This window comes from Globicephala melas, chromosome 10 (assembly GCF_963455315.2).
Source record: "Globicephala melas chromosome 10, mGloMel1.2, whole genome shotgun sequence".
Lineage (NCBI taxonomy): Eukaryota > Metazoa > Chordata > Mammalia > Artiodactyla > Delphinidae > Globicephala > Globicephala melas.
Window position 1 is genome coordinate 66,493,425 of NC_083323.1, and position 12,390 is coordinate 66,505,814.

The 12,390-nt window shown below is 39.9% G+C and overlaps 1 protein-coding gene across 2 annotated transcripts in view; it reads right to left on the reverse strand.

Moving 5' to 3' along the window:
• The window catches only part of ANO6 (anoctamin 6), a 202,533-nt gene that overhangs the window by 122,096 nt on the left and 68,047 nt on the right, over positions 1–12,390 (reverse strand). For both annotated transcript variants that reach the window (XM_030835326.3, XM_030835325.3), the window contains one exon: positions 1,108–1,187. In XM_030835326.3, the coding sequence (XP_030691186.1) occupies positions 1,108–1,187 (80 nt within the window). The remainder of the gene's footprint in view (positions 1–1,107; positions 1,188–12,390) is intronic.

Here is a 12,390-nt window from a genome sequence, read left to right on the forward strand (position 1 = left end):
ACAGTAGGCAATCTGCTAGTACACCACAGGAGTCCCACACTTTGAAATAAAATGGCATTGTGGATAGAGTCTCATGTGCCATCCCTTTTCAGTCCAGAGACCTGCCTAGTTTCCTTACTCTTGGCTGAATTGAGGGGACAATCCACGAAGAGTGTGTGGGAAGAGGGAAAGCACATAATGAGGTGGCTTTTTGTTGTTGTTTTTTTTCCGCTATCAATAAGATAATTGTGCTCTGCCGATTACTGGAGTGGTGACTACACATCATACTTTGAAAATTAAAAAAAGATTTTTCCATTGCTAAGTTGGTAGACAAGCCATTTGCAGCAGGGGGCAAAAATCAGTAAATCTAGGTGGATCCTGGCATGCTTTCCTTACACATCTGGTGCAATAACATGGTATAGGAATTAGAGACATACTTCTTCCCATCACCCTCTTCAAATAAGCCTAATATAAAACCTATTTAGTAAGGACATTCTCCACCAGGCATCCTATGTGCTTAATTTTCTTTAAACAAGGCATTAATAAAATCACAGTAGCATCTAATAAGATTTTTAATTCCTTGAGGGTAGGAACCATGGCTAATCTTTAATGAGTCTAATTTAGTGAGAGCACTTAGTTCCCTTCTTAGCAGAAACAACCAATAGAATATCCCTAGCCCTACAAGATGTATCCATATAGGTTGTGTTACTGAGGCTCCAGAATGAAAAAGGAATTGGACTGGTCAGTGGACCTGGATGTGCTCAGTAGAGACTGGTTTCCAGAGTTTTTGACAGCAGAAACTGGTAGCAGGGGTATCAATGAATAAAGGGGGAGTTTCAGACACACAGTGCTATTTTACTGCAGAACAAGTTCCCATTTGCTATTACAAGCAGCGTGAAGAGCGAGCTTACAGTGCATGATGCCAAGACGCTGTAGTTCAGGAACGTGCTCCCCAGAGGACGAGAGCTTTGCACACAGAGTCCTAACAGCGAGGCCTGTGCCAGATCTAGAGCCACTGAAGGCAAGAACTCATTTAAAAACAAAACAAAACAAAAAACCCTCTTTCTCCACTTTGTGAGAAACCTCTAGCTAACTGATACAAATTTAAGATAGAGTGGTAGTACTCACAAACTCCGGGGTTCGGAAATCCTGCTGACTTTCCAGTGATCCAAAACCAGAGACAATTGTCTGTTCAAGGTTTTCCAAGACTGAAAAAAAACAAAAAAACGAATAAATAAATGAGCATGATCTTCCGTTGGCTCACATACTTTTTTTTGCTTTTAAGTCAGCAGCATTGGCTTAACTATTTTTAGCGTCTGTGGCACACTTACAGGTTGACATTATTTAAGGTTTTTGGAAATCAGGACACTCAAAATCTTCAGTAGCTATTTCATCTACTAGACAATGCCACACTTGTAGGATATTAGGTCCTAAAATGCTCTAAGGCTAGATCTACCATGGAAAATCACTTAGCTTCTACATGGAAGGACATGGCAGCTAAATGTTATAAAATTCCAGCTCAGGAACACTTTAGCCTATTGATGTTCTTTTTTCTTCCACATGTCAGGGAACTGATGTGGAGTCATTTTAGGGTAGTAACTTTCTGTTTTAAAATCTGTTGACTAGCACTATCTAACAGAAATATACTGGGAGCCAAACAAAATATTCTAGTAGCTACATTAAGAAAGAGAAATAGGTAAAATTATTTTTAGTAGTAAGATTTATTTAACCTGATATACCCAGATTATCATTTCAACATGTGTGTATTCAGTATAAAAAATTATTAGTGAACTATTTTACATTTGGGGGGTATTCTTATACTCAAAACACATCTCAATTTGCACTAGCCACATTTCAAAAGCTCAATAACATCATGGGACCAGTGGTTACTACACTGGACAGCACAGTGTTAAGAGGGATAAAGGAACCAAATCCAGAAGGTGGGTTGTTCTGCAAGACACTAGTCTCCTCTTGTAAACACGTTCCTGATGTGAATAAAAGGGACTGTTCCAGATTAAAAGACACCAAGAGAACAAAACAACCATTTGCAGTGTGTGGCTCTGGGTTGGATCCAGGTTTAAACAATCCAGATATAAAAGACTTAAAAACAAACTGCGAAAATTTGAATACTGATTAAGTGTTGGGTTATATTAATATCGATAAGTATAACCACGTAATGGCCATGTAGAAAAATGTTCTTAGTTAAATAAACTTACATAAATAGTCAAATATTATTAAGCATTTAAATAAATATTCTCATTTATCAACAGGTCCAGCCTCTTCAACAAATCAATGACATGAAAAAGGTAGACTGTTAGAGATTTAAAGAGCCCTACGGAACAGAACTCCAACGTGTGTTTTTTCCCACACCACTGAACAATTAATTCAATTCTGACACGAGCTACCTGAAGGTAGCATCAGATTCCACAGTTTATGGGCTCAAGACTGCCCCCATTTCAGATGCCAATCGGAAGTCCATGTTGTCACCTGTGCTTCTGACTAACTGGCTATAAATTGGAGGTTCCCACCACCCTCTCCTCAGGCTCAATTAATTTGTTAGAGTGGCTCACAGAACTCAGAGAAACATTTATTGCATTTACCAGTTTAGTATAAAGGATGTTATAAAGCAGGGGTCCTCAACCCCCGGACCACGGACTGGTACCGGTGCCTGGCCTGTTAGGAACCGGGCTGCACAGCAGGAGGTGAGCGGTGGGTGAGCGAGCGAAGCTTCATCTGTATTTACAGCCGCTCCCCATCGCTCACATTACCGCCTGAGCTCCGCCTCCTGTCAGATCAGCGGCGGCATTAGATTCTCATAGGAATGCAAACCCTACCGTGAACTGCACATGCGAGGAATCTAGGCTGCACTCTCCTTGAGACTCTAATGCCTGATGATCTGAGGTGGAGCTGAGGCGGTGATGCTAGCGCTGGGGAGCGGCTGCAAATACAGATTATCATTAGCAGAGAGGTTTGACTGCACAGAGACCATAATCAATTGCTTGCAGACTCATATCTAAATTCTATCAGTGAGTGGCAAGTGACGATTAAGCTGCATCTTACAGAGTAGACTGGATATAAGCAACACACTTTGGGTGTCACTGTCTCCCATCACCCCCAGATGGGACCATCTAGTTGCAGGAAAACAAGCTCAGGGCTCCCACTGATTCTGTATTATGGCGAGTTGTATAACTATTTCATTATATATTGCAATGTAATAATAGAAATAAAGCGCACAATAAATGTAATGCCCTTGAATCATCCCAAAACCATCCCCCGCCCCTCCCCCATCTGTGGAAAAACTGTCTTCCACGAAACCAGTCCCCGGTGCCAAAAAGGTTGGGGTCCGCTGTTATAAAGGATACAGATGCACAGCCAGATGAGGAGGTACAGGGGCAAGGTGTGTGGGGAGAGGTGCAGAGCTTCCATGCCCTCTCCAGGCGCCCTGCTCTCCCCACAGCTCCACCTGTTCACCAACCTGAAGCTCTCCAAACCCTGTCCTTTTGGGGTTTTATGGAGGCTTCATTACAGAGGCATGAGTGATTGATGATCAGTGGCCATCGGTAATTGATTCAATTTGCCCCTCTCCCCTACCCCGGGGGTCAGGGGGGTGGGACTGAAAATTTCTACCCTCTAATCACTTGGTGGGTTCCCTGGGCAGCCAGCCCCCCTCCTTTGGTTACCTAGGGGCTGTCCAAGCACCTCATTATCATAACAAAGGGCATCTTTATCCCTCTCATCACGCTGGAAATTCCAAGAGTTTTAAAAAAGGAGCTCTGTGGGAATTCCCTGGCGGTCCAGTGGTTAAGGCTCCACACTCTCACTGCTCCAATCCCTGTCTGGAGAACTAAAACCCCACAAGCTGCGAGGTGCGGCCAAAAAATAATAATAAATAAATAAATAAATAAATAAATAAAAAAGGAGCTCTGTGACATGAACCAAGGAAGAACAAATATATATTTCTTATTACAAATCACAATATCACAACCACCATTAGCTATATGTGGTACTCAGCTGGATCTTAACTTGAACAAACCAGCTATAAAGGTTTGCTTTTATCAAAACTAGGGGTGGAAGGTTTGTTTGTATTTATCAAAACTAGGAAGATTGAGTATGGGATAAGCATTAAGTTACGGTAAATTACTTTTAATTTTATGAAGTGTGATGTTAGCTTTGTAGTGACTTTTTAATTGCATATTAATTTTTTTTTAATCCATTAGAGGCTTTCATGAAAGGAGAGACTGGGTTCCTATCAACCCAGAAAAATTCCCTTCAGTGGCCCCAAAGAAAGCTGGGTATGTATAGGTGAGAGTTATGAGATCTCTAAGTGATTGTTTAACAAAACCAAACTATCGGCCAACCACTCAGCTATTTGGCACATCACTAAGAAACATCCCAATATCTGGACTAGACTTCAGGTTCACTCAGAATCTTGCCCACTAAACTCATATCACTGTAAGCCTATGAACTGCAAGAAAGTGCCAGTAGTAAAGAACACAGACAAGTGATTCTAATGCTTCTGAAAAACTGAGTTCATCACAGGAGCCCTAAATGTGAACCAGAGCAGAAACAGGAAAGAGATGAGGTGAGCCATGGCTTGCAGAGCTGTGACCAGAGCCGAAATTAAGGTGCTTGCCCCTGAGAACTCCAGGGGCCAGGGGGCGACAGCAAGTACTACACAGTCTGTTACATTCAGCAAGTACTGCATAGTCTGTTACACTCAGGGAATTGTAATAAACTGGTTATTCCAACATCAGAACAAGTTGTCCAAGATAATTACATTCTTGCAGGCCACCTTTAAAACTTGCTAAAATGTGTTTATACTAGTGGCTGTGAGGGTGGGTTTTCAATTGGTGTTTTGCAGCTTGGTTTACAAGTAAGAAGAAAAGACCTTTTTATAGCAGTAAGATAGACACTGATGAAATTGTATCTGTGGTGCTTATGATTCACTTTTTTTTCCTGGCAGAACTAGCAAGTCAGAGAAACATCATACTGCAGGTATTTTTTTAAACAAGTACTGTAAACCTGATGGAGTGACTTGACTTTTGCATCTTATCTGGATTCCTTTAGAAAGAGATGCCCAATTTACCTATTATGTATCTGGGGTCAACAGATGGGACAGAGCTGCTGTTGTTGACATTTTTTTTTTTTTTAATGAAAGGATAAGCTTAAGAAAGTACAGGGCTTCCCTGGTGGCGCAGTGGTTGAGAGTCCGCCTGCCGATGCAGGGGACATGGGTTCGTGCCCCGGTCCGGGAAGATCCCATGTTCCGCGGAGCGGCTGGGCCCGTGAGCCATGGCCGCTGAGCCTGCATGTCCGGAGCCTGTGCTCCACAACGGGAGAGGCCACAACAGTGAGAGGCCCGCGTACCGCAAAAAAAAAAAAGAAAGTACAAATTTTGCCTAAACACAGAGGAGAAAGAAGATGTATTGCCCAGATGTTCTATCAAATTAAAGGCATCTATGCAGCTTGGCAGGATTTGTGAGAGAAAATATAGAACTATTTATAATTTTAGTTATTCTGTTGGTAATGGAAACTAATAGATTCACTGGTTAATGTCAACACAAAGTAGAACCTGTAAATTTGAGTGAATAAAACAGAAATGGCTTAATTGAAACATCATCCAGGTAGAACAAAGCTGCAGCTGTTGCTCTCATTACCTAATACAGTACTGAGAAGCAAATGGTTTATGATGCTAATATGATAATTATACTTCCCTACTGAGGGGCTCCAGTTACTGTTTGATATTCTCATTTCTGGTAATCTAACACAGTTGAAAAAGTTCATTTCTCAGCAAAAATAAAATAGTCAAAATCTAGGTGACACTTTGAAGGCTTTTTATTAAAATAGCTGCAGAATCAGGAAAAAGATTCTAAAAAGGCAAAAATGTTCATTTAATTTTCTTCTTTATATAAGTCATTTTAAAATGTAGTATTTTGAAATGCATTTTTCATACTGCCGTAATACCTCACTTTATACTACAGAAGTACCACCTTGGATGACACCATGATTAGCTCATTTAATTTTGGCACTTGGAATATAAAAAGCATGCGGCACCTCTATGTTATCTGTTCATCACAAAGCTGCTGAGAGAACTGAAAACTGTTTATTCAATGAAAAATCTTTGGTCCTGACATGTTGATATAATTTTGTATGGATGCAATGTGAAAGTTCAACTGGAAGTCAGGTTCAACAAACATTCATTGCCTGGTTTATACATATTTTGCACAGTCATTGTGTTCTTAGGCCCTGGGAATACCAAGAAGAACCAGACAAAGTTCTCTCTTCTTGAGGAAAGGAATTTGAGACATGATAAATCCTATTTTGAGGATAATTAGTAAGTGCTAGGCTAGACAGACTAATGGAGTATTATAGGAATACCAAAGAAAACACTGTATACACATACATCAACTGGTTTACTATAGGCAAAACTCAAATAATTGAGGCTTTGGTCAAAAGAAACTCACTATTTACTTTTCCTAAATTTAATAGTAATTAATCACATAACAATTAGTTTAAAATGAAAGAAATAGAAACAATATTTTTAAAACTTTATCAATGCAGTTACTATAGTAAGATTAAAGGAATAAAGTCATTGGTGGTACTAGTTGACATACATGAAGGCCCCAACAGAAATGTCTAGAAGTCCAGTCACATTAATGAGTTAATAAGAGAACAGTAGAAACCTCACCAGAAAGTTGCAGTTCACATGATTACTTGTCTATCAATTAGAAATGGAAATCATCCCAACTGCAAAATGGAGAGGTAACTTCTACAGCAAAGATGATTGAGATTTACCTAAAATGGGCAATAAAACGAGCCATCATCTACATTTTATAACTTGGATAACCTATTATCCATCAGAAAACACAAAATGACCTCTCGGGAACGTCATGCGTAAGGCCCAAAGACTGGCTGATAAGCAGCGCCCAGCAATAAAAGTAATCAGAATTAGGCATCCACACTATATCTAACTTACAGCATCAGTATGGCAGGTCATTGGGTCCAAATGACATCTTCTTTATGGTGACTGGTTGTGAATGAAATGGTCAGAGGCATAGCAAGTATATGAGAGATAGCAGGTGAAAACAGACCGTGGCCTGGTGCAAAGGGCACTGTGCATGGATTAAGGGGATTGATTGGGTTGACCTGCAACTTAGTTGCATGATCCTGAGCAATGACCTATTCTCAATTTATCTGAAACTAGTTAAAAAATTACTTTCCCTGGTTATCTTACAGGTTGTGCAAAGAATACAAATGACAATTCAAAATCATGTTAAAAAAATAAAACACTATCTAAATATAAATTAAGTTCACGTACATAGAACATAATCATATCATATCGTGACATGAAGAAATGTAAACAGAAATTTCCTGAGGGTGTTATAACATGCCTGGCACTTCTAAAGATCTGATCTTACTTAATCTTCTTTGTATCCTCGTTTTCACAGATGATGAAAATTTAGATATCATTAGTTGCCTGAAGTCAACGACTAGAAGTGATACAATGGCAGTCTGAATCTGACTCCAAAACTGGACATCTTTTTGAATTCACTAATGTCTCCTAAGCTGCTCTAAATAATTCCAAGGGGTCCCCTGATGCTAAATGTAACTTGGTAATGAATTAAAATAGCACGGTAAGTCAGAAAAGTATTAACTTGACTAACACATCTTGAAAAACAAATAATGAAAAAAAAATGCAGTGAAATTTATTGGTATAGTACTCACAATTAGAAGAATTAATGGAAAAGCTCCACAAAATAAACAAACAAATACAATATTCTGACAAGTGGCTAAAGATATTCACATGCCAAGGATGGAGCTAGGTGATGAAGAGGGTATAGAAACTGTCCTCAGGAATCCCATGATCTAGTGAATGTACAATTAAAGAAGTGTTAAAAGAATGGGCCATATTGCCTTAGGAATGAAGATATGGTCACATATCCAGATTGAGCAGGACGTCTAGTGATCTGCCAAGCATCCTATACCTATACCTATACCTCTCTTCTCCCACTGGACTAGAAGTCTCTGAAAACTGGATCTCAGCATATATCTAATGTTTAACCTGAATAACCTGGCACTCACCAGCCACTATTTTTAAAGCAACCACACACTGGGACCACCATTTCCTGTCACTCCGTAATTTCCAGATATCATGTGGGCCTGCCCAGTCTCACTCCCCACACCACCTAAGGCTAAGCCTATACCCCACGTGTCGCATCATCCTATGATATCGTATTTGGTCTCCAGGTTCCAGTGTCTCTTTCTCTGGCTTCAGTTTTACAGGATCCACTGCAGTTTGGTGATGGGAAGGGGAAAATCGATTTTCCCTATTATCCAAAGGCTGTAAACTTAAAGATTATAGGCCCTGTAATATTAAATGCTATTCTAAAATGGGTCCAAAGAGTCATTATTAATGAAAATAAAGTTAATAATGAAATATAAAACACAACGACAGGAGAGTTCCTTTCAAGGTTAAGACGGCTGCGTTTTACCCCCCAGGGCAGTGGACTTGGTTCACAAGACCTCTATGCAGTATAACCCTGTGGCTTCAGGCACATCACTCAACCCTAAGTCTCAGTTTCCTCATCATTAAAATGTGGATTATAATGCCTACATCAGAAAGTGGAGAATAAATTAACTGACACATATATAAAAGTGACTCGAAGACTGTTAAGTACTGTATAACTATTGGGTACTTTTTTAAAAAAACTTCATTCTTTAATAAATTTTGGCATCCTTTACCTTGTTAGGCACCCATTTTTCCCTCTGACTTTTTACCTTGACTATCCCTACCATTCATTCCTTTTATAAGAAAATGAATTTAAACATAGAAAAAGATAACATTAATTCAGCAAATATTTCTGAATGACCTCAGTGGCCTAAGCACTGCTGGCTACTAACTTTCAATGAAAAGAAATGTGAATCAGGAAATGTTTCTTCACTTTTCTGAATCTGGATGGATCAGCCTCTTACCACAGCTTGCTACTGACATATAAACTAAACTGTGGCATTCTCTTCTAATCATTCCGGGAATGCAAATTCCAAATTGAATTTGATGGTTTCTTTTAGAGTTCTGTTTTTCCCATCTTCAGAAATACAAAAGTGTGCTCTCTCTCTCATATTTCTGGAAGTGAAAAAAACAGCTAAAGTGGGAAGAAGGAAAAAAGCACTTATGAATATGTCAAATTTGTTAGGGTAAGAACATTTTCTTCCCTTTTTTTTGGACTCATGACTAGGACCCAGTACTACCCTTCAAGTAATTTAGAATATAAATATTTTCCCTACATTATGGTAAAAACTGCCTTGTTTCAAAGGTGCCCCCTGTTGTATCTCCCTTCTTGATTAATGTATTAGCATTGATTCAACCACCTAAACTACAGCTGGGGCCATTTTTGACTTTTCTCTTTCCCCCACTCTTGATATTTGGTCAGTCACCAAGTTTTATCCTTTTTATATTCAATCTTAACCTTAGTACATTCTACCTGGAATGCACCTCCCCTCACCACCATTTTACCCTTTCTTTAAATTTTTTTTTCAATGTCACCATTTACGTACCAGGTTAAGTTAGTTGCCTCAACCTCACATTCTTATAGCACTTTGCAGGTCTAGTAAAACCTGTCATATCACTATGAAAGGTGTCCAAACACTGAACTGTTGCATTATTAGTTATTAAAATATAGTATTTTCAGTTGGTCTTCTGGTTAGAGTGTGGAAAAGAAATAAAAATTAGTGATTATTATAAATAAATTTGCAGCTTATATGGAACAGAGTCCCAAATAATCACATAGTAGTTACTCTCACAAACTGGTCACCTCCAAGAAGATAAAATCTGGAAAAAACATACATGTCCATCCCCTTTATCACACTGTATGGTCATGACTTGCTTTTCTTCTCCACTTGGTCCCGGAGCTCCTAGAGGGCAAGTCACTGTCTTAATTTATTGTTTCCTCAGAACCTGAAGTAATACCTAGCATATTATGGATACTCCGTACATGAGCGAATAAATGATGGAATGAACTATAAATGCTTTGTCACTCTAGAAAAGTTACTAGTGCTCAATTCCTCAGAATGAATTTAATTACCTATGTAATAATAAGAGAGTTTTTATATTTCCAGAAATATATTGCATTGGGCCACACTGGGATATGTCCACATACAAAACAGGCCAATAGTAAAGTGTCCCTTCAAGATAATAGTCTTCAAATGCTTGGACAATATTTACAAAAAGGAGAGGCTCTGCTTCCCCTCCACCCTGCCCACTGCTCCAGCAACGCATCAGGCAGGAACATTTCCTACCTGCAGCACCGAAGACTTCACAGCAGAAGGAAAGGCGGACAGTTTGGTGAGTCCCTTGGGCATCTCACCCTCCCAGCCCTACCCCAAGTGGCAACTCTAAGGATTTCTACCATCCACAAATAACAATACTAGGCCCGAGAAGAGCTTCAGTAAACACAATTTTCTCCATCTTGTTACATTCCCAGTGACGTTTAGTGCTGTTTTCCTCTTATTAGCCTTTCCCTATTCCCACAAACTTCCCTCAATAATTCAGCTCCAAAAATATCCCTGGAAGTTAAACATGTCTCTTTCTGAACTCACATTATTCACTCTCATATACCAACCACATTAGCTAATACTTTTTTTGAGGGGGTGGGGGGCGGGGTACGCGGGCCTCTCTCACTGTTGTGGCCTCTCCCGTTGCGGAGCACAGGCTCCGGACGCGCAGGCTCAGCGGCCATGGCTCACGGGCCCAGTCGCTCCGCGGCAAGGGGGATCTTCCCGGACCGGGGCATGAACCCGTGTCCCCTGCAGTGGCAGGCGGACTCTCAACCACTGCAGCACCAGGGAAGCCCAGCTAATACTTTTATAGAAAAGCACAATGTATATCACAAACCTACCAGATTCTAACTGAATTCATTAGTTCCTTTTCATCTAAAAAAGTTATTATAGTAACATATATAAATCATAAAAGTTGCCATTTAAATCATTCTTAAGTGTATAATTTGGTGGCATTAATTCTGTTCACAATGTTGTACAACCATAACCACTGTTTCCAAAATTTTTTTTTTTAAAATCACCCCAGAGACTCTGTAACCATTAAGCAATAACTCCTCATGTCCTCCTCCTGCTAATTCATAGTAACCTCTAATCTACTTCCGGTCTCTATGAATTTGCCTATTCTACATATCGCCTATAAATGGAGTCACATACCACTTGTCCTTTTGCCTCACTTGGCATAATGATGTCAAGGTTCATCCATGTTGTATTGTGTATCAGAACTTCATTCCTTTTTCTGGCTGAATAACACTCCATTGTATGCATATACCACATATTGTTTATCCACTCCTCTGCTGATGAACACTTGGATTGTTTCTACCTTTCGGCTATTGTGAATAATACTACAGTGAACAACAGTGTATACGTAACTGTTTTAGAGCCTCTGTTTTCAGTGCTTCTGTGTATATACCTAGTAGTGGAATTGCTGAGTCATGCAGGATTTTGACGTTTAGCCTTTTGAGGAACCACCAAATTGTTTTCCGCAGTGGCTGCACCATTTTACGTTCCCATCGGCAATGTATGAGTGTGTCAATTTCTCCATATCTTTGCCAATGCTTGTAATTTTCTGTTTTTTAAAAACTTCTAGCCATCCTAGTAGGTGTGAAATGATGTTGTGGTTTTGATTTGCATCTCCCTAATGACAAATGATGCTGAGCATATGCTACTGACCATTTGCAGATCTTCTTTGGAGAAAGGTCTACTCAAGTCCTTTGCTCATTTTTTACCTGGATCGTTTGTCTTTTTGTTGAGTTGTAGGAGTTCTTTATTATTCTGGATATTAAAGCCGTATCAGATATATTATTTCCTAATGTTTCTCCCACTGTTCTTCTTTTCACTTTCTTGATAATATCCTTTGTTGCACTAAAGTTTTTATTTTGATAAAGTCCAATTTATCTATTTTGTTTTTGTTGTCCATACTTTTGGTGTTATATCTAAAAATCCACTGCCAAATCCAAGGTCATAAAGGTTTACCTCTATGTTCTCCTAACAGTTTTATGGTTTTGGCTCTCGTATCTAGGTTTTTGACCCATTTTTAGTTAACTTTTTTTTTTTTTTTTTTTTGCGGTACACGGGCCTCCCACTGCCGCGGCCTCTCCCGCTGCGGAGCACAGGCTCCGGACGCGCAGGCTCAGCGGCCATGGCTCACCGGCCCAGCCGCTCCGCGACACATGGGATCCTCCCGGACCGGGGCACGAACCCGTGTTCCCTGCATCAGCAGGCGGACTCCCAACCACTGCGCCACCAGGGAAGCCCTTAGTTAACTTTTATATGTGATGTGAGGTTGGGGTCCAACTGCATTCTTTTGGCATATGGAAATCCAGCCGTCAAAACAACATTTGTTAAAAAAAAAAGCCT